We start from the raw sequence: 21,075 nt of genomic DNA, 5'->3' as shown, positions 1-21,075 counted from the left end.
GGTGTTCGGGCGCAAATGCTAAACGAGGGCTGTCATTATTGGCGCTCATTGATGCTATCAATAGTGGCGCCATCCAAGGTCTGTGCATCTTTGCTGTCTGATCTGTGATGATTCGGCAGACGACAGTGACCATGTCCCGGCCTATTCTTCTTACATGGTGAGGCGTGGCGAGTGTTGTCCTGAGGCTGGCATAGTCAAGATAGGGCACCAGTTAGAGCCTGAAGCTCAAATCCAGCGGGACGATTGGTGTTGTATCTGGAGCGACCTCGATGAGCCCCTGCAGCATGATTGACACTTGTACAAGGACCAGGCCTGGGCGACGAACACCTCCCAGGTATGTTTGCACTTCAGGCATCTGAGACCTGCCAGAAGGGACTTGCGTGGTGCCGAACAATGGACTGGGGTCGGATATGGATATCGATAAAGAGATTTTCCACTATCACTAGAAGTGTCGTGTGTTGAGTCCCAAAGCAGACGACAGTAGAACGCGCTCCCACAATCCAGTTCTTTGTGCTGACATTTCCGGAGAGTGTCACGCTTTACATTTGTTCGTGACCTGTAGTGAAGTCTTTTAGCTGGGGAATTGATGCCTACTGAGGGCCTGGTTGACGCCTGGTGAAAGGCTACCGAGGCCCCCGGTCGATGTCTTGTCCACTAAGCCTGGTGGCCTAGTTAGTTGCCCATAAAGTCCAAGCCTCCATATTGCGCTAAAGTTAAGAGAGTTAAGAAAGTTAAGGTACCTTAGCCGGAAACACAGGGCTCACCTACCGGGCTCACCTACCTGGCTTCCTCCTCGCTTGCTGGCATCTCATCCGAACACCCACCCGTGCTCAACTCGTACTGTGCATCCACCCTCGCCTCAACCACAGCAGCCTCACTCTACAAACCCTCCGCTCCGGCACGACACCACGCCGTGACAACACTGTAGTGTCAAGCCGTTCTCCTCGAATGGTTCCTGTCGACAAGGTTCTCAGGACACCGTCTGCCTGTCGCGGCGTCACCTTGTGATTGGTCCCTGTCACTACCCAACCTTGATACACCGCAACCGCAGTTTAGGCGGAAAGACGCGAGTAGAGAGCTTTGAGTTGAGGACACGGGGCTTCCTCTTGTTCTCATATTCTGTCGCTCTCTGCGGTTCACTACATCGTTGCTTGATCGTCTTTTGGCTGCTGCCGGGGTTGGCCTATTTCAGACGCTAAGGTGACGCCTGTCAGAAGGCGATCGGTGCGTCTCTGCGAAGAAGGACAAAGCCGCAAGGAAACACATTTTGACGGGCTAGAGCGCGGGAATCACACTACTGCCGTAGTGGCGAAGCCATGTTGGGCCTGGGCCATGCATCTGCGCGATAGACATCATAGTCCAAGAGGGAAGGCCCCGGCGTGAAGCTGCGCCAGAGTCGACGACAATGCCTTCTGCGGTACCAGACCAGAACAACTACCATAACCCGCACCACCGCCGACAGTCCTCGCATTCTCAGACCAATCTGCCAAATCAGATCAATGATCCTTCTGCGCAACCTCAGTCACCCGAGCGATCACTTGCCTACCTACCTTCTACCACATATTCCCAGTCGCAGTCCTCGTCTCATGGTGCTAGGATCCCATCAAGTTCAACACCCCTCAAGTCAAACATTGGGTCGGGGAGTGTGCCCACTGACGATACATCGACCGACCCGCACGAGTTCTATAGGCAATATCAAGAAGCTTTTAGCAATGCCTCTCCACAAGCTCTTCATCAGGAAGCGATCCGAACGACGGTATTTGAGGATGAAGATGAGAAAAGAGCCACAAGAAGAAAGTCGAGCTTTGCATCGGCCCAGTCGAACGAGGACCCGTCGCAAAGAACCTCGCGAAATTCTATGACAGGCCGACGCCCAACTGTGAATACACAGAACCTGCCAAGTGCCAGCTGGGAGAACAGTCCTGCCAGGACTTTCTTGAAATCAAGGAAGGCTTCATTCAAAGATCTTGTCGCACGCTTTGATACCTCGCCGGAGGAGGTCCCGCCATTACCGACGCAGCTCATCTCCCGGCCCGCTTCAAGAACTGCAAGTCCGATGCCATATTCGACAGCTGGTCCTTCAAATTCCTACGGTGGCACTATTCCCCAGTCGAAGGAGCCTAGGCTATCGGATACCACCAGAAGGACTTCGCCAAGTCCCGGCATTCGCCCTCCGACTGCTATACCGCGTGGCCGGACACGGGGAGCGTCAACGGAGGCGGCCTCAACTCACCGTGCTCCTGCGGTCCAGACTGCGGCTCCGGGGCGTAAGCTCTTGTTTGGGGAAGTCGTTCCTTCAGCGTCCAGACTCCCAGCGGCAGGCTATGGCATACATAATGCTCGTAGAAGAAGAGGGTCAGAAGGGTCACCAATGCATAGCCCAAACCCAATGTTCCCACCGAGCAACCCTGATTCTCAACCACCGGCGCACTCAGTGACTGGTCAAAATCTTGTTCAGCCATATTCAGGCGTTGGCAGGACTACTCAGTCCTATAATACCGTGGGTACTAGCTCAAACCACCGGAGAGCAAAGAGTGATCTCACTGGGCCGTCATTGAAGTCCGGGCGTGGAGCAAACTCACCTGTCATGAGAACGGGCCGCATGGATTCTTCACCCCCGGGCAATGGACAATCGCGCATCCCCATCAGTGTACGACACAATCGTAATGCATCAGAGCCGACAAATATCTCTCCAACGGCCGCTTCAAGCTCACAACTACCACTACGGATAAATGGACACCGTCAGTCAGCGGGGACCCTTACTTCGTATACCGATAGGAAGCCTCCTAGCCCTCCCAGAGGACCGCGTTCTCATACTCATATTAAAAGCCCCGGCGCAAAGTCGGGAGGAAGCAGTGAGAAGAGTCCTTCATTGAGGGCCAATATCATTGCCCCTCCACCAAAGATTTCCCCCCCGCTTCGAAGTTCAAGACCCCGTTTGCCTGTATCGAGTGCAACCACGGCTGCATCTCGAGCAAAAATAGCCGAGAAGTTTCAGACAATGGCCAAGCAACAGAGCGATAGCAGAGCCTATCGGCGACAGAGACCTCCCGAACTTACTGATATTGACCTCAAGGCTCGGCGACTGAAGATCACACAAGCCTTGACAAGATCAAAAGAGGGTCAGGATCTGAAGGGGGCCCCTGCTTCTTTGCGGACAACCTCGACGTCGACCAGCCGAAACAATAGTATTGCCCCTTCGGACGACAGCGATAAGCTCGAGGCTTCCACAATAGCAAACGTCGAAATACCGGCTGTCATTGTTAACGAACCGGCGCCTATGCAAGATACTCCGGAGGAGCATGCCTTTTATGCACAGGATCGGCGAGACGTAGATGACCGGCGAGCCTTCACCCAGAATGCGCTTCATATCGTGGATGGTGGTGGGCCGCGGCCTTTGGACGAGGTTGACTCACCAACACTTGGCCATGCTGGTTCAGGGTTTAGCAGTATACCATACAGCCTTGACACTCATCTGAGTTCCGCGCACGATGATCAAGAGCCGCGTTCTGCTGTTACTCAAGGCACTGTAGCCACGGAAGCCACAATGATAGACGCCGAACCACAGGCTGACGAGACTGAACTTCAGCCAACCCAGTCTCTCCTGGATCAGATCAGTATCCTTAGGAGTTACGATTCCAGATCGCCATTGTCTGCTGCTTCACACGCATCCGGCGACAATTCTGACCATGCTGATGGAGTCTCTGTAAACCTTATGTTGCGAGAAACGACGTACCTAGATGATGAGGAGGCAGCTGAGAAGGGTTACCGACCATTACTAGTCCCATCAGAGCCGTTACCGACACAACCCATCTTTCACAGAGGCTCTTGGACATCATCTTTAACCACGGATCATCGCGATTCAGACGCTGATCAAGCTGGCATGGATGATACTGCAATTCGCCGACCGGACAAAGAGACCCCAGAAGCGGGATCTGATAGCTTCTCTGATGTTGACCAATCCAGCGCTGATGACTCAAATGGGGAAGGATATGCTACAGATGCATACACAATTGTTAACATCGTGTTGCAACAGCGAACGCCCTCTGGAGTTGTCGATCAACAGCTCGTCGATGATATTTACCATCGCATTATCCAAGCATCTCCAGATTTAGCCGATGCTGAAAACGTGGACGAAGCAAAAGTGAGAACTCTGTGTCTCCAAGAGCTTGATGACTACAATCTGCACTGGGACCAACGTGAAGCCACTCGTCCGCAGCCAACCGAAGAGATCCTGCCCGAACCTTCGCTAAGCGCTGAATCTGGTGTTGTTAACGGTGAATCTGATGCACAGACAGCCACTGCAAGCTCACCTGCAACCAAAGCCGTCGCATCCAAACAACCTCAGAGCTACCGATCTCACCACCGATATAAATCTAGTCTTGACAGCGCTGAGGATTGGGCCGACACCTCACCCTCAGTCACAGATTGGATTCAGTTCGCTCTCAAATCCCCACCAGACGCCCATCCTCAACGACAACAGTCACTGCTGACAAACGAAACATTCCTTAATGATGAAGCAAAGACTCAAGAAGCCCCTGACCAGATGCAGGCGCATAACAAACAAGGCAGAAGCGACGTCATGGAAATCGCCACTGGTTGGGACATGCCGCGGCCACCATCGCACTCGCCTCCACCTCCACCGGCTGCCGCCATGCCGTCGATTGCTCAGACTTCTTGGTCGGCTCCTGCTGGCGTGGCACCACCGGGTATGCCAGCCGCTCCACCGTCCAGACCACTGACGGCCGCATCGCAGATATCAGCGAGGTCAAGCATCGATCAACAAGGGCCCCCAGCCGATTCCCCTGCTGGGAGACCTTCCACGGAGGATCAAACCCCAGAGCAACGTCGTCTCAACAAACGGCGCTATGTCCTCAAAGAGCTGGTGGACACCGAGTACACTTACGAACGAGATATGCGGGTTTTATGTGACATCTACAAGCAGACAGCCGTGGCGGCAATCTCTGACGAAGACATCAAAATCATCTTCGGAAATGTTGATGTTGTGCAGCAGTTCTCGAAGGACTTTCTAGGCCTCCTAAAGCAGGTCGTCAAGCCGGCCTATATGATGGAAAAGTCAGACCGACGCAGAGATGGAAATCGTGCCTCGACAGTGCAAAGCTCGGCTGTTTCTATAGATGGATTCGTCGATATGAGCGATTGGGAAAAAGATGAACTTACCAGAGTTGGTCAAGCCTTCGAAGCGTCCATGACTGACATGGAGAAGGTCTACACTGAGTATATTCGGACCCGACATGCTGCGAACAAGAGACTGGAGGTTTTGCAATCATACTCGGCAGCCCGCGAATGGCTCAAGGAATGCAAGGAAAACTCGACTGATATCACGAATGCTTGGAGTTTGGACGCCCTTCTTGTCAAGCCAATCCAGCGAATAACCAAATACCCGCTTTTACTTACGCAGCTTGTGGAAGCTACGCCAGACAATCACCCTGATGCAAGCTTCCTACGGAGAGCTCTGGTGGAAGTAACAGAGATCAACGTACGCATTAACGAAGTCAAGAAGCATACGGAATTGGTTGATCAAGTTCTGAATAGAAAGCGTAAGGATTCAGATGTTCGAAACGGCCTGACCAAAGCATTTGGGCGTCGCGCGGAAAGATTGAGGCAGAATATGGGTATCAACGAGATGTTTGAGGACGAAGAATACGCCAAGCTGAAAATCAAGTATGACAACAACATTGCGCATCTTTTCCTCGTCTCCAAAGACTGCCAGGGCTACATTGAAGCCATCACCAAGTGGGTTACTCGCATGTGTGAGCTGGCAGCAGCAGCAGAAGCGTGGGTTGACGTGGGGCATACCCATTATCCCGAAGCTGAAAGCAAACTTCGGCAACTTGCAATTGTCGTTCGGGGCATCAACTCAATAGCCTTGCCAGACCATATTGATCAGGTCAATCTTCGGGTCATTGGTCCCATGGAAAAGACCGCCACAATGCTGGAAAGATTCCAGACTGACCCAAAAGGACTCATAGCCAAGCGAGACAAGCGATTGCTGGACTACAACCAGTTCAAAAACAAGAAGGACAGGGGCGAAAAGATCGATAAGAAAATGACGGAACGTATGGAGCAGTGGGAAGCACTTAATCTCGAGGCCAAAGAAAGAAAGAAACGGCTGCTCAAGTCCACTGCCGACTTGGTTCTCTCGTGTCAACAGAATCTCCTTCGACTTCACTTGAATTGGCTTGCTATGTGCAAGCAGAAGTTCTCCGCAGCTATGGAAATATCTCTCGACAAAATCAAGCCGGAGGAAATTGTGAAAGACTGGCGAGAAGACTTTGAGTACCATGAAGAGCAGATACTCATGTTGAGCATCTGTAACGGTTCTTTGTTGGCTGAAGCAGGCAACCTGCTCTCATTCTTGACCCCTGGGACGACTTTGCTCGGTGACGACTCCCCGCGACAGCCTTCGTGGAACAGTATGCATAAAACGCGATCAATATCCATCAACGAGGACACGATGACCTTCAGTTCGAACCAACGACAAAGTGAAGGCGTGATGAGTTCACATAGTAACGACCCGAGTGAGCAGAGCTTGTTCAGTCTCGCCAATGGCCGGATAAGAGCCCCCTCAGCGGCATCTGGAAGACTTCCCAAAACTCCAGAAACTGGCTCTCGCGGGGCGCCTTCTGTCCATACTGTTCACAGCAATAGTGCTTCTCGACCGGGCACTAGTCCCGGGCTGCCCGAAGTGCCTCCTCCTCTACTGAGCTTGGACGTGACATCACCTTCCATCGGGCCCTTGGTGACAGATTCACCTCAGGCCAATAGACACATGTCCTCGTCGACATTTTACTCTGCGGCGCCGGAGCCTAATCAATCGCAGACGCAGTTACCATCCAGCAGTGGTCATGTCTTCTCCTCGGCCATGCCTATGGATGATAACAATCGACCACAAGAAGAGGGAAACGCGGTTCCAACACACGAACCGGGTGTCTTGTTCACGGCCGCAAGTGTTTATGAATTTAACATTGATCGGTCACGTCAGCAGGGTGGATTTCGCTATCTCACATACATGCCTGGCGAGATCTTTGATGTGATTGCCGAGCATGGGGAACTGTGGTTGGCCATCAATCAAGACGACGAGAGCCGAGAGATTGGCTGGATCTGGAACAAACACTTTGCCAAGCTAGCAGAGTAGCGACGTGGGCATGTCTCTGCTACCTTATAACTGAGTTGAAACGGTATACTCATGCCGCCACTCTTGGATAATCTGTCTGCATGACGGCTAGAATTTGTCCTTGTTTTACCACCACGACAGACGGTGTCACCCTTCTATTCCCCTTTTCTTCATTTTTGCATCAGCACGCTATCATGGGCACAGGATCTACAGCAGGCATGGCCAAAGGACATGTACAACGGAGGCTCGCCAGGAGATGGAGGGTGGGCTGACTGGACAGGAATGAAAGGTGCCTTGTTTTTGTTTTCTATCGAGCGTTCGAGCGGGCTTCAAAAGTGGGCGTCCTACGGGCAGGGATCTTGAGAACAACAGTGATGTACATTACTTTAGCGACGATGATGACCTAGGACTTGAAAATGGAATCCATGTAAATTGGATGACACAGCGAAAGACCAGGAATTTTCGCGAAGCAGCCACGGCAGAGGTGCTGTCTCCTTAGCTACCCACTCCGTATCTGCGTGTACCCTACAGTAGGATCATTGTGAGTGACATGTCAGGACGATGATGGCGTTGACGAGGTGCGGGATCGAGAGGCCCAAGAGACGCATGACGTCGCCAATTGGCTGGGGAAGACTGCGTGACCCGGGCATGAGCTGGACCTTTTCGCGATTACTGGGGGTTTTCGGAAGAGGGCAAATGAATCCCCTTTTTGTGATATGATTGTCCTCCTAGAAGAGAATGTACTGCCTCTGTCCTTCTAACTGAACCAACATGAACTGACTAGATGCTGGATTGACCTGACTCGGCACAGAGTGCAGTCTCCCAGATCCCACCTGCGCGTTGCGGCGGACACTTAGCGACGGGCACCACCAGACGACACGCGAGTGCCTTCCCTTTGAGAAGAGGGTTTTGCTACGAGAGATCTTGATACCCTCCTAGACCGCTGTACAATGCCGGACTTGCATCCTTTCGGAGGTCGCATGAGTCGGCATTTTGGGAGATCGGTATGTTGATGCAGTTGCGTCACTGTTTCTTGCACGAACCAGGCCGACTCTCTCTCATTTTCTCTGCGGCTCGTTCGCCCTTTGCGCAGTGTCCGCAACACTTTTGGCTGACCACCATGGCTCCAAAGCTGGCTCCAGAAGATGCTTACTTGAGTTGTGAGTGTGTCCCTCTCATGCCCTTGGCGATGCTAAACCCCGGAACTCACAGACTACGATATACGATGTCGGTAACCCTTCCCGTCGACGGCCTACGAACACATGATAACTGAGAAGGGGACAGTGACGCGAGAAGACATATCTGTGCTCAAGAATGACTGGTTGACGGACAATGTTGGTCAAGGTGCCATGCAGACTGGGCCATCGCTGACATGACGAACAGGTCATCGCATTTTGGGAAGAGTAGGACACAAGAAATGCCACGTGTGTTGATGGATAACGAGTCTGACGTGACAGATACCTGGAGCGCGAATATCTTGTCAACTTCAAACACTCTCACATTGTCCTACTTCGCCCTACCATGTCGTTTATGCTCATGCAAACGCCCGATCCGCGGACAATCAAGGTATGTATACATAAATAGCGACCATGATGCTGAGAAAACCGTGGGCGAAGACAAAGTACGCTAACCTGTGTAGGACGCCCTCCCTGATCTCACCAACGTCTCGCATATTTTCCTCCCGATCAACGACAATCACGCTGTTAATGTCGCAGAGGGCGGGACTCATTGGTCCCTGCTCCTTGTCTCGATTGTCGATGGAGTTGCCTTTCACTACGATTCGATGCCTCCTGGGAATCAATTCGAAGCACATCACGTCACACAGAAGCTATCGAGATTGATCAACAGGCCTCTTAAATTCATCCATTTACATGACAGTCCTCTACAGGATAATTCGTCGGACTGTGGAGTGTTTGTCTGTCTGAACATGAGACATTTATTGCTGAAGCGACTTTTGATGGTAAGGACCGACGCGAAGGTCAGCATGAGTCTAGGTGGTAGGAAAGTGGATGCAACTGCCGGCCGGAAAGAGATGCTGCGGATCATTGATGAGTTCAGAAAAGAGGGCGAGAGACGAAGATCGTGAGTTTTGTGACAATCTTTTGAGACAACCTTTTGACATTGCAAGATATTTGGGACCGAGACTGACATGGATAAATTAATGCAGTACGAGTAACTCACCACATCCCGGCCGGAAGTCGAAGAGTCCTCCCAGGATAGATTCACCTCGGAGTCGGGATTGTTGATGAACCTGGACGATTCGGAGACCAATACCAATAGTATTGACGACAGAGATTCAATTTTTATGACGACTTTGTATGATTGGTTCACGGGATTCATTTTCGTCTTTTCTAGATGCCGATGATCAGAGACACTTGCTGTGGAGTATTTGGTGCAGTGTAATTCTCGAGCCCAAGAATTGGACGAGACACAGACAGAGAGTGAGACTGTAAGGTAAAATGAATGAAGGGAAAGCAAAAGAAAGATATCAGGTGTTTTCGTTTATGCCAAAGCCTCACTGTACTGTAATCATAAGTGATACATCAACGGGCAGATAAACAATCCTTATCGCCGGCGAGGCTCTAGATACAGTAAGTCAGGGATCTTAGAGCTTAGTTAGAAATCACGTGAGAGCTCGTTTCAACAATTTCTTCTTTTCTCTCGCCCTTTAAATTTGTCTTGCGTTGAAGATTCTCTCCTGCTTTCAACTTTCTTCAGCCGGCACCACCGGGGGCTTTATTACCTCTCTCCTTTTTTCAATGGGCACATTTGGCTGCGTCCATGACTGGCTATCTTGACACTTAGCCATGGAGATTTCCAGGAACCCTCATGGATGTTCTGTGGGAGGGGAAAGAAATTATGGAGTTCTCGAAGCTCCCTCTCTCTCCCTCTCTCTCTCTCTCTCTCTCTCTCTCTCGCTCGGTCAATCACATCACCACGTCGCCCACACCATCGACGAGTTTGGTGCCTCTCCTGGTACATCGAGGCTCCATTTATTTTGTTACTAACGACCTAGTTACATACCCGACGATCGACGGATTCCACTCTTTTTTCTCCAACGCGTCGTCGATCTCTTGTCGTCCGAAACGTGATTTGTTTGTTTACGCTTTTCCTCTTTTTTCGGGGGAGGGAGGCTGGAGCTTTGGAAACCTCTTTGGTGGTGTCTCCTGCCGTTGACTCGCCACTCACTGCTACACCTGTCGAACCCGCCGATCACTAATTATACGATGAACGCGCTCCCTTTTCTCTTTCCGGGTCCACTGTACCCTGTTCACAGGATGTGGTCCTCAGATGCTGGGGGGTCGTCAGTGGCACTGATTACTAACTACCTGGGTACTTGATGAGTACGGATGCATTTCTCGGTACGTCTTGTCTTTGTCTCATCTTATTTTGTCGCTTCCAATCCATCAGCATGGAATTACCATGCAGTGCAGTGCAGTGCAGTGCAGTGTACTGTGTGCTCTGTACTTTGTGACTCGAGAGTTCAAGTACTTCTCGTACTCGTACTCGTGCTGTGCTTTTGTGCTCTGTACACTTCCGTATTGGGTTACCGAGTGTACACGAACGCAAAGTAGGTATCGAGGGACTAGTCACACACTGTACGCACACACACACACACACACACACACACACACACACACACACACACACACACACACACACACCGTGTTGCGGGCCCGAATGCAGAAATGATGATTCAAAGATTAGCTGATTCACTTATATTCTTGTCGAGACCAAAATCGGTCTATGCGAAGAACCTTTTTTTTTACTTTTCTTTCCCCTTCTGATTTGTATTCGGATTCGTTTTTAGTGTTCTCTTGTTTTTCTGCTCGATTCGAGTTGTCAATATTGAGGTGATGCATACTGACATTCAATGTGTGGGGTTTGAGTCTACCACAGATTTGTCTCTACACAGATTACATCTTCAGCATGAGGCACCCCTCTGCGACCAAGGGCAAGTAAGTGTAAGTAGGAGATGAATTACGAAGGTGTAGAAGGCGTAAGGATGAAAGGTGTTGAAAGACGAGAACGCGAGAAAGGATCCTTCCCGAGTATTTCTGTTCTGTATACTTTGGTATGAGTATGGAAGGATAGATACATAAGTACAGGTCTGAGTGATTCATGAATTTCCGAGGATTCCAAGTCTCGTTCACGACAGTCTGATTCTTTCCATGGCCATGAGGCCACCTTTGACATCTCCTACCCATCCCCATTTCGATCCCATCATCTTTTTCGTTTCCTCTTTCTGTGGCGTTTCTGTCTCTGCCTGTGTCTCTGTCGTCGTCGTCGCCGCCTGGCTTTTCTCGCGCTCGCGCTCGCGCTCAATGGCCTCAATCATTTTCTGAGCCGCAATCTGACTGTCGTTGCCTCGTTGACATACAAAATATACCGGTATCGTTGATGTGTCTTCTCCTCCTCCTTCTCGTTCGTCTCTTTCTTTTCGGTCTGCTTTTCCATCTTCACTCTCATCACCATCCTCCGACCTCTGTGCGAATGCACCTGGTCCTTGACTCGGCGCCGTGGGAAAATCACTCTCTCCATATCTCGTGATTGGAACGTGATCCTCTGAATCCACTGTGCCTCCGAGGTCCCTCATCCCCTCCCCGGCGTCCCCGGCGTCTCGGGATGTCGTCGACAAACGATCAAGAGTCGTGGTATCAGACACAGACACAGACACATGTGAGTGTGGATGTTGATGTAGACGTGAACTTGACGGGGTCGAACGTGAATGCAAATGGTGCCGTAACTCCTCGACCGCCTCGAGGGCACCCACTCTCAAAATCTTCGAGATGGGAATATTCACACTCCCCTTGACTTTGGTTCCTAGTTCGAATTCGTGTTCTTCACGTACGTCCACGACGAGAACTGTACCACCGCTGGCAGCACCACTGCCAGCACCAGCTGCAGTCCCTTCTTTTTCCTCTCCTTTGTCTCCTTTACTTGTCTCGTTCGTCTTATTCCTTGTCCTTGTCCTCCTTCTTCTTCTTCCCATCTCTTCCTCAAGAAACCTACCGGGTTCGATTCTTTTGCTCTCTTCCAAGATCTTGACGTCTTCCGCCACGCCACAAAACCCCTGGTAATCCAATCTCCCCTCGGCGATCGTGCCGGCGGTGATCCTGCTCAACTTCTTACCCGCCAACACCTCGTCGTCACCGCACACCAGACAATCCTTTCGTCGTCCGCGGAGGGTGATCGTTCGAAACATGTTTCTCGGATCCGTGGCGTACGTATTGTACAGGAGCATCGTATGTTGTTGTTTTTGTTTTTGCTGTTGTTGTGGTGTTGGTGGTGTTGGTGGTGTTGGTGGTGTTGGTGGTGGTGGTGGTGGTGGTGGTGGTGGTGGATGAGCCTGTGTTTGTGTCCGTGTCTGCGTCGAACCCTTCGTGTACGTTGTGTCTTGAGAACGACCACGACCACGCCGCTGAGGATCGACGTCACCTCTCGCGATGATCTTGATCGCCTCCCCTGCCATCAACGTCCCAATCACTCCCACCACCGGCCCCAGGATGCCAATCTCACTACACCCCCTTACCATCTCTGGCGGCGGAGGTCGTGGAAACACGCATCTGTAACACGGTCCCTTTTCTACCGACGTCGTTGTGGTTGTGGTTGTGGTCGTCGTCGTCGGTGTTGTCGCAGCCACTCCCGGCCCCGCGTCTCTCGTGCCGCCGGACGACGAAGACGCAGCCGAAGACGCAGGCAAGGACAAATCCAGAGGGGGACAGTTCAAAACCACCAAGCTTCCCTCGCCGCGCTGCGCCGCCCCACTGACCAGCACCTTCCCCGCGACCACGCAGGCGTCGCTTATCAGGTACCTCGTCGCCGGGTTGTCGGTGCAGTCGAGCACGAGGTCGTACCGAGCCACGGCGTCGAGAAACGCCTCCGAGGCCGCGGCGCGCGTCTCGTGGCACACGTACCGCACCTCCGAGTTGATGGCCGTGCACCTGTCGAGCGCGCTGCGGACCTTGGAGGCGCCTGCGGCGGCGGCCTCCTCGGTGTGCGCGACCTGACGGTGCAGGTTGCCCTGCTCCACCGTGTCGCCGTCCATGAGGCCCAGCGTGCCCACGCCCGCGCCCGCGAGGTACAGCGCCGCCGGACACCCGAGGCCGCCCAGGCCGACGATCAGGACGCGCGACGCCAGGAGCCGGGTCTGCCCGGAAAGCCCGAACTGGGGGACCAGGAGTTGGCGGTTGTAGCGAGAAGACGCCAGGGGTGGAGCGGGGACGAGCGACGGGTGTGTTGTTGTTGTTGTTGCCGTTGATCGAGCTTGATGTTGTGGTGATGTGTCGACGGACATGGTGGTGTCGTCGTCGGTGTGGTTCTTGGTCGTCGCCGCCGTGGTGCGGTCGGAGGACGACGACGGTTTGGAGTCACCGGGACGAGAATCCAAAGTCGACGTCGACGGTGCCTGTACCACTGTACTCTCGCGGTGTTGCCACGGGACACGAATATCTCCTTCACCAAAAGTCCTGCGCGGAGGATTCGAAGTCGGTATTGCTATTGTGCTCTCCGTGTCGACAATTGTATTATTCGTAGACCAATCCCTATCTACGTCTCAGTCAATGTAAATGATACATTATACAATAACAACAAGAAGCAAAAACAAATACAAATAGTCCGGCGCAATTGTGCTCATCATCATTTCGTCTAGCCTCGTCTAAACATTATGTCTAGCTCGGACGATCGGCCTGCGTTCCCATCGTATTCGCCACAAACAAAAAGTCTGTGTAGTCCGCAAACCGTCCCACAAGTCCGGGTATCATGCTGACAAAGATCCCTTCTGGCCCTGAACCCGGTAGAACGAAGTGCCTAGGAATAAAAACACAACTCGGCGGTCTCACTTACTCATCCTCTGGTTCAATAAGATCAGGTATGTTCTCAGCCTTTTCCTTCCCCACCAAAATATTGTGTACGGCCGTCATCAGCGGAAAGTCCTTCTCTGCATTCTGACTCTTGAGAAAGGTATGCACCTCATGAGCCGTCATCGCACCCTGGAGCTTCTGGCCGTTGAGTTCTCTAGCCTCGATCTCTTCAATTGATTTGCCCTCCATGATACTCAATTTTGCGCATCGATGATTTCGTCCGCCCGAACAAGTCGTGATTAGGTCCGCAACACCGGCAGATTCAACGGTGAATGTGTCTGGATGTACGGTATGTGGAAAGAATCGGTTGCCGAATTCTCTCATCTCCAGTAGTCCAACCCGCATCACTGCAGCTTTGGCGTTGTCACCCCAGCCGAGACCATCTACCCATCCGGCGGCCACGGCAATGATATTCTTCAAAGCACCACCAAGTGACACTCCAGCCACGTCCGAGACGACTCGAACATGGAAGTATCGCCGGTGAAATAGCTTCTTGATGGTATCCTGGTCGATTGGTTGGTACTCTGCCGGGAGTGGCTTCAGTTTGACTTTGGACGGCTGGCCAGAAGCATCCTTGTGGGCGAGCTTTTTCAAATCCACATGACTCGATGCCGGACTCGGACCTTGAGATGTAGCCGGGGTCGGTGCTTGTGAGTCTACCAATGGTGGATCGTAGGCGATGGTTGTCTCGGAGAACTTCTCTGCCGCGATCTCCTTTGCTATGTTTGCACCGGACAGAGCACCGCAGTATATTCCCAGCTCTTCGCCAATGGTCTCAGAGAACAGGCTGATGGACGACTCCTTCACGTTGACACCTTTTATACAGGAAATGCCTCGGGCAAAGGGGAGAATATGGCCTCGCAGTTGTTTGCAGAGATTGAGGATGAACTGGTGGGGGAGGTTGAAGATGAGGATGGACGAGTTTTTGACGGCGTCTGTGAGGGAAGGGTTTGCGACGAGGTTGTGTGGTAGGGCGATATCTGGGAGGTATTTAACGTTCTCGTGGAAGGTGTTGATGATGGTAGTGAGGTTCTGCGGGCCTTTGCACAGTTCGTGGGATTCATTGTAGAATTTTGACTTCTTGTCCACCTCAACCTGTTCTTCGTACACCCACATCTGGACGTCTCGCTCGAAAAGCTCAGGATGTTCGGCGGTATTTTCAGCGACCATCTTGCCAATCGTGGAGCCCCTGTGTGACGTTAGCTACCTGTCTTGCACGGCGCCTCCAGGGCTGACGGTCTCACCAGTTGCCGGAACCGATGACGGTGACCTTGTGCTTCTTTGCGAACGGCGTGAGAGCCGACATTTTGGCTCGCAGCCCGTCCATGTTGGCCGGGTTGTGAAGGTTGGATGAGCGGGCACAGGAACTAAAGGAGACGGACAATCTGGAAAATCGAAGAAAGGCTTTTGGAGGCGTACGAGGAGGCAGAAGCATGAATGGAAGAAGAGACCGGGGGAAACGAAGGTTGGCGGGTGGTGGGAGCTGGCAACAAAAATGTTGAACGTGCCCGCGTGACGTCTAATGCAGGAACAACAGGCGTTGCTCACTCATTGGGGATCGAGCTTGTACGTGCAGTTCGTGTCTCTCTACGAGCACAAGAGAAAACCCTGGCAGCATGTTCCCTGAGGCCGAGGTCGAGAAGTGCAAACCGTCGATTCCTCTGGTCCGATGCCAGGCCAAACGTCATTGTTGCCAAAGTACATACAATTCAACATTTCACGTGCTCTATCGATAAACCTTCTCTGTGTCTGTTCTACGGAGGATCGAGGCACATCGTATTCTTCCATTGAACAGCATGGGGGAGAGAGACAGACTCTTCTCATCGCCAGCATCACTTGTTATCACGACAACCGAGGCATCTCTGGCCACATGCGTCCTGACTGAGAGCCGCGGCCGAGAAGAATGACTGGTGAGGCCGATGGTTTTTCCCCAACAACCATCACCGCCACCACCCGCTCTGGAGAGCCCCATATGGAGTTCCTTCAGATATATACTTTCGTTCTTCGACCTTATCGTTGATTTATTTTATCGTTTAATGATTAGAACTTTGCTGCATACGTCTGGGTAGTAGACTGGGAATCAACACTGTTCTTCATACACAGTGCGTCTCGAGGAGATAGCCAAAAACACGAAGCCAGCGATTTTGATATACACTCTTAATGCATGGAGATGTGGTCGAGTGTGAGTGGCGTAGCCTTCTATCCACCCGTCTTGGACTTCTTCAATCCAAACCTCGACAACTTCTTGGTCCCTCTCGAAAACAGACTCTCGCTCTTCAGTCTATCTATCGTGACCGTCGAAGTCGATGTCGAAGGCGAAGTCAACGAAGGGCTTGCACTTCCTGCCTCGTCCTGGCCGCGCTCGCTATTAGTTGTCGCCGACCTGTTGGACATATTCATTTTCTCCTCGTTGCTCAGCAGTTCATCTATCGTAGTCATGGTCGCGCTGGACCTTATCCTGGCAACCTCGGCCTCGGGACTGACTGGCGACAGGTCCGTCAGGTGTGTGCTCGTGCTCGTGGCGGTGCTCGAGCGGAGTCTGCTGACATCGCTCTCTGGGCTGACGCGCGACACATTCCTCTGCTTCTCGTCTGGGACTTCTGCGGGGAGTTCGACAATCATCGGTGGTGCTCTAGTTCCGCCGGCGGGCAACTCGGTCGCGGCAGGTGTCGGGCCTGCGTCGAGCTCGAGGATCTCGTCGCCAGCTAACTCCGCTGGAAGTGAGGTAGACGCAGCACTCCCCTGCCTGTCAGTCTCTTTCTTCTCGAAGCGATTGCTGTAAATGATCTCCTCGAGACCGGGACGGAGTCTGCTGAACCGGATTCCTGCTCCGATCTTGCGCAACGGGATCAGCTTGTCCACAGAATCGTGCACGTGCGTCTGCAGTAACACCTCTTTGCCGGCGAATGTCTTGAACGTGGCCGTGGTGTAATACACGGCAGCATCCTCGATCTGCTTGACCGATACGTATCTCCCGCGATACCGAAACGACCGCTCGAGGATTAGGATCATGTCGCATGCGCACTTGAACAGCATCCTTGCCGTCGGTGGGGCAGCGAGGATACAACTTGCAAGAGCGAGGACGCCCCCGGCACCCATGGTTGCGACGACGAGCCCTGCCGTGGCGAGACCGACGGTTAAGAACTCGGCCGCGGTCACAGCCATGAAGGCCTTCAGGTGGCCGAGCACGATGCGATTCATGATGTCCTCGACGGCGTCTGGCATAGCTTTGGGAAAGCCGAAACACAGCAACATGTGCTCGCAGAGGATCCGCGCCACGGTGGGCGTTCCTATAGCCGACGAGAATGGGAGCGGAACCATCGCCGTGCGGATGGCGTGTGTGCCCAGGCGCATGCATTCTGTAATGGCTGAGTCAATCTTTTGCTCGACATCCACGACCTGCGCCGCCACGGCAAAGAGACGAACCCTATCATCGGCGATTAGCTCGAGTGTGGAGTTCAAGAGTTTGCGGACGCCTGGGGTATCATCTGTGTTGTAGCGGTGTTTGTGAGCTTCATTGTTCTTCCATGATTTGAAGGAATGTTGTGTTAGGAAGAGTGGGTCAGAGGCTGCGGACGACCTCAGAACTTACCTTTGGAAAGACAACAGTATCCATCGGCCTTGTAGTGTTTGATGCGTGATAATTCGTCCCGGAGAGACAGAAACTGCTCCTCGGCCAGCGTATCGGCTTCTTCTTCGGCCAGGCGCTTCGACTCGAGATAGTTATTTGTCTTCTCCATGTAACTTTCGAGAAGTTTGATCTTGTGGAACGCCACCAGTTTGTCCTTCTTCGTGCCTATGACGAAGACGGGCACGTTGTGTGAGAACTGCGCGATAGTGTCAAAGGTGCGTTTGTCTGCTTCTTCGATACGGCTGACGTCCGAGTCGACACAGAACCTGCAGGCTATCAGTCAGTGGGCGGGACAGTAACGGAGAAGTATTCTTGATTCACCAAATTACGTGTAGTGCCTGTGCTGGATCACGCTGGAAGGCTCGATGGCGCAGGAACTTGGCAATGAGGTCTAATTCGTGGTCACTCCCTGCTTGCCAGCCTCGTGAATCGTGGATCAAAAGCCCCGGATGGTTGGGAGATTCAAATGCTTGATTGATGTCGTGATCGCCTTGTTTGTAGCTTTGGGATTCTTCAGTCTGAGACGTCAGTTAGAAGAGATCACAAAGTTCATCCACTTCAAGGAGCCCATACCATTTCCACCCCAAAGACTTTGTTGATTAGGGTGGATTTGCCGACTCCTGTCTTTCCACACACCAGGATCCTGAATGCCTTCACGCCACTGGCTTGCAATTGCATCCCTTCTAACCATGGTGGTAGGTTGTTGGAATCTTCCGTACTTCGATCTCGGTAATCGGAAATGTCTTTCTTGAGAGCCTTGAATTGAGATTGTTCACTGAATCGGGGGTATCTATCCAGTATGCAGAATACCGAAGGGTGTATTATCGTCCCATGAGGGTCTGCAAAGAGGTCAGATACGCAAACAGCCCCTTAAGGAGGTGCCACTCACCGTTGGGATTATAATCTATCAATCCTCCTTTGCTGAATATCTTCCGCTGGCTGTTGTACAAAGTATTCGGCGTATTGATTCGAATGCTGTGACCTTGTTTCTCATCTGCTGGACCACTGATACTCATCTGAAGGTCGAAAAGGCTGGTTTCTATACCGTTGGTTTGCCTCATAGTCCACTCAATTTCCTCACCACTTCCGAGTTTCGGTAATTCACCCGTGTATTGAGGGAACGCCAAAGATAACGCGCCCTCTCTATCCCGCCTGCCTTCTTCCTCGGGCTGTATCACCAACCCAGCTCGTATACTTTCGATAATCATCCACTGGAGTGGGTACAACGACAGGCCGTCGTGGGCGACACCACCCCCAACATCTTGATGCGACCCCATGAACCAGGCTTGAACAAAGCTTCTTCCCTGTAATTCTGAGGGGTTGCTCGGAGAGGTGAGTGCCTCTAGGCTTAGCTGAGGTCGCGTCTCATTCATTGCTAGTGCATGGCGCATGTGTCGTATGGAAGGTACCAGAGAAACATCGTGCATGTTACCTTCGGCAGTGTACTTGATCGTGTCGAAGACTCCGACGAAATGAATTTGTACAGGGAGGGTCGAATGCGATCTCAGAAACTCGACAATTTTAGGGCCATTTGAGCTGTCATCTTCGGCCCTTGCTTTGAATACGTCCAGGCTACTTTGGTAGAGTCTATCGAAATGTTTCATCGAGGCCCGTTTCGGCAAATGTAAGACATCGAGCAGTCCTGCTACGGCGCGCACGATGAAGGCGCCATGTCCGAAACCATATAAGAACAGCTCGTCTCTGGTTTCGTCAAGAGTCTCGCATATCTCTTTGACTATGTCCTTGATTTGTTGTTCATAATAAGGTGCTGAATTTCGGCTTCTCAGTCGGTCCAAGAATTTCGGACCATCCTCTACCGCACGATAATATCGGACAATCTGTTCGACTGCACGGCCGTGTGCGTCGTAGCATAAAGCATTCGGTATGATACTTCTGAGCCTGAAGACGTTGCTCGGATTCGAGCTACCTTCTCATCGTCAATGGGTGTCGTCAGGTTGCTGGATAGTCAAGTCGCACCTTGTGTCCCATCCTCACTTGTGTCCTCGCTATCTACACACACAATTAATCGTTTGATGTGCGTCCTCTCGGACATTGTTATTGATCCGGAGCGCGCCGCATGAAGGGTGATTCCAGAAGATCCTGTCAGGAAGTCAATCAGGCACTCATTCACAGAGGTTCTTGGGCAGGTTCGTGGCAGAACAGCTCAAGTTTCAATTTCAGGCCACCCAAGCCACGAAGTTGAACATGTACATTTCGAACGAGGGGTACGCCAATTTCTCGCCCGAGCCAACGATCTGCGAGCTGCGAGCTAGGCTATGCAGCCAGAGAAACGACAGCGCGGAGGCCGTAGCCTGTAGGGGTCTGTCGCCTATCACAATCTGGATTTGAGTGTTAGGGCACTGCAATCCATGCATGATTCCTCAACACATTGTGGGGATCAGCATAATCAAACAAGCCTCTGTCAAGCTCAATTGGAGGCGATTAGGGGAGCAGTGGGTACCAAATGCACAGCCTTAGGGCATAGTCCAGTTCAGGTATTTTCTTGCGAATACGCCTTTCGGAATTTAAGAAGCTTTGAGGATCAGTGATGACGGAGGACGGTACAAGCACGAGGTTTAAGATAAGGATAATGTTTGGTCTACATCGCATTCGCTTCTGAGGACTCAAGAATATTGCTGTGAAGTCCGTTGATCGGTGACTTATGCTGCCGTACAGATCAGATCCCCTTCTGCAGAGATCGTGCTCCCACACACAATAATCGCATTTGACCTGCAGTGTCAAGAGTCTTGGTCTTGTGGAGGAGCCCCACGGTGACTGGAAGGATCGAAGCTGGAGATCGAAGTACATGCATATTCGACGATGCATCTATCAGGATCTCAACCTTGAACGATCATGTTGACGAAAATAGCTTGCTCAAAGGAGAGACCGTGTCCGAGGCTTGAGTAGAACTAAGGTAATTCGATTATTGGACGGGAGCCGAAGGTCACGTGACAAAGTCACGTGTATCTATCACGTGCAGAGTGCGGGACAGTGCTTGTCTCTCGTTTTGAAAGGCCCAACCTAATGACTGGCCCATGAAGGGGCTTGAATTCTAGGTAGTGCAGGTGGCCCTTAGTGACTCGCTCGCTCGCAGTTCGCAATGAGAATATCGACGGAAGAATAGATCGACGTAAAAGGGCGATTCAGAACCTCATAGACAAAATGAGTATTGACGTCTGAGTTGAAGAAACAAATCATGTTTGTCTCCATACTGGAGACTCCGTACTCTTTTCTGTCACTTCCCCGGAAGTGCGCCAATATCGGGGTTCGTCGACCCTTCGAGCCGTTGGTCTTACCATGAGTGCTGAGCTCGGGTGCCTCTGGATGATGTAGGTACATACTCCTCAGTTGGAGGGTTTTAGCGCGGACGCTCCAACCATAACGGGTAGAGGGACTCTGATAGGGACACGGTGCTTCGTGGCATCTCACTGATGGCACGTATG

General features: G+C 52.0%; 5 protein-coding genes across 5 annotated transcripts; 2 read left to right on the top strand and 3 right to left on the bottom strand.

Annotated features, from left to right (window-relative positions):
- Nucleotides 1-1,405: 1,405 nt before the first annotated feature.
- Nucleotides 1,406-7,159, top strand: PV08_04636 (uncharacterized protein; the record flags this gene model as incomplete). Its single annotated transcript, XM_016378981.1, has 1 exon — nucleotides 1,406-7,159. The coding sequence occupies one exon, from the start codon at nucleotides 1,406-1,408 to the stop codon at nucleotides 7,157-7,159; it is 5,754 nt and encodes a 1,917-aa protein (XP_016237658.1).
- A 1,099-nt stretch (nucleotides 7,160-8,258) lies between these two features.
- PV08_04635 (uncharacterized protein) lies at nucleotides 8,259-9,224 on the top strand (the record flags this gene model as incomplete). Its single annotated transcript, XM_016378980.1, has 5 exons — nucleotides 8,259-8,298; nucleotides 8,423-8,472; nucleotides 8,522-8,541; nucleotides 8,596-8,704; nucleotides 8,778-9,224. 5 exons carry the CDS (start codon nucleotides 8,259-8,261, stop codon nucleotides 9,222-9,224), a joined length of 666 nt encoding a protein of 221 aa, XP_016237657.1.
- Nucleotides 9,225-11,288: 2,064 nt separating this feature from the next.
- Nucleotides 11,289-13,436, bottom strand: PV08_04634 (uncharacterized protein; the record flags this gene model as incomplete). The annotated part of the gene is made up of 1 exon (XM_016378979.1): nucleotides 11,289-13,436. One exon carries the CDS (start codon nucleotides 13,434-13,436, stop codon nucleotides 11,289-11,291), a length of 2,148 nt encoding a protein of 715 aa, XP_016237656.1.
- A 544-nt stretch (nucleotides 13,437-13,980) lies between these two features.
- Nucleotides 13,981-15,328, bottom strand: PV08_04633 (uncharacterized protein; the record flags this gene model as incomplete). Its single annotated transcript, XM_016378978.1, has 2 exons — nucleotides 13,981-15,190; nucleotides 15,246-15,328. 2 exons carry the CDS (start codon nucleotides 15,326-15,328, stop codon nucleotides 13,981-13,983), a joined length of 1,293 nt encoding a protein of 430 aa, XP_016237655.1.
- Nucleotides 15,329-16,200: 872 nt separating this feature from the next.
- Nucleotides 16,201-19,685, bottom strand: PV08_04632 (uncharacterized protein; the record flags this gene model as incomplete). The annotated part of the gene is made up of 6 exons (XM_016378977.1): nucleotides 16,201-17,489; nucleotides 17,594-17,898; nucleotides 17,954-18,150; nucleotides 18,206-18,471; nucleotides 18,522-19,559; nucleotides 19,610-19,685. 6 exons carry the CDS (start codon nucleotides 19,683-19,685, stop codon nucleotides 16,201-16,203), a joined length of 3,171 nt encoding a protein of 1,056 aa, XP_016237654.1.
- Between the last annotated feature and the right edge of the window lie 1,390 nt (nucleotides 19,686-21,075).

This window comes from Exophiala spinifera (assembly GCF_000836115.1).
Source record: "Exophiala spinifera strain CBS 89968 unplaced genomic scaffold supercont1.3, whole genome shotgun sequence".
Classification (NCBI taxonomy): Eukaryota; Fungi; Ascomycota; class Eurotiomycetes; order Chaetothyriales; family Herpotrichiellaceae; genus Exophiala; species Exophiala spinifera.
This window is presented reverse-complemented; position numbering and strand designations above follow the sequence as displayed.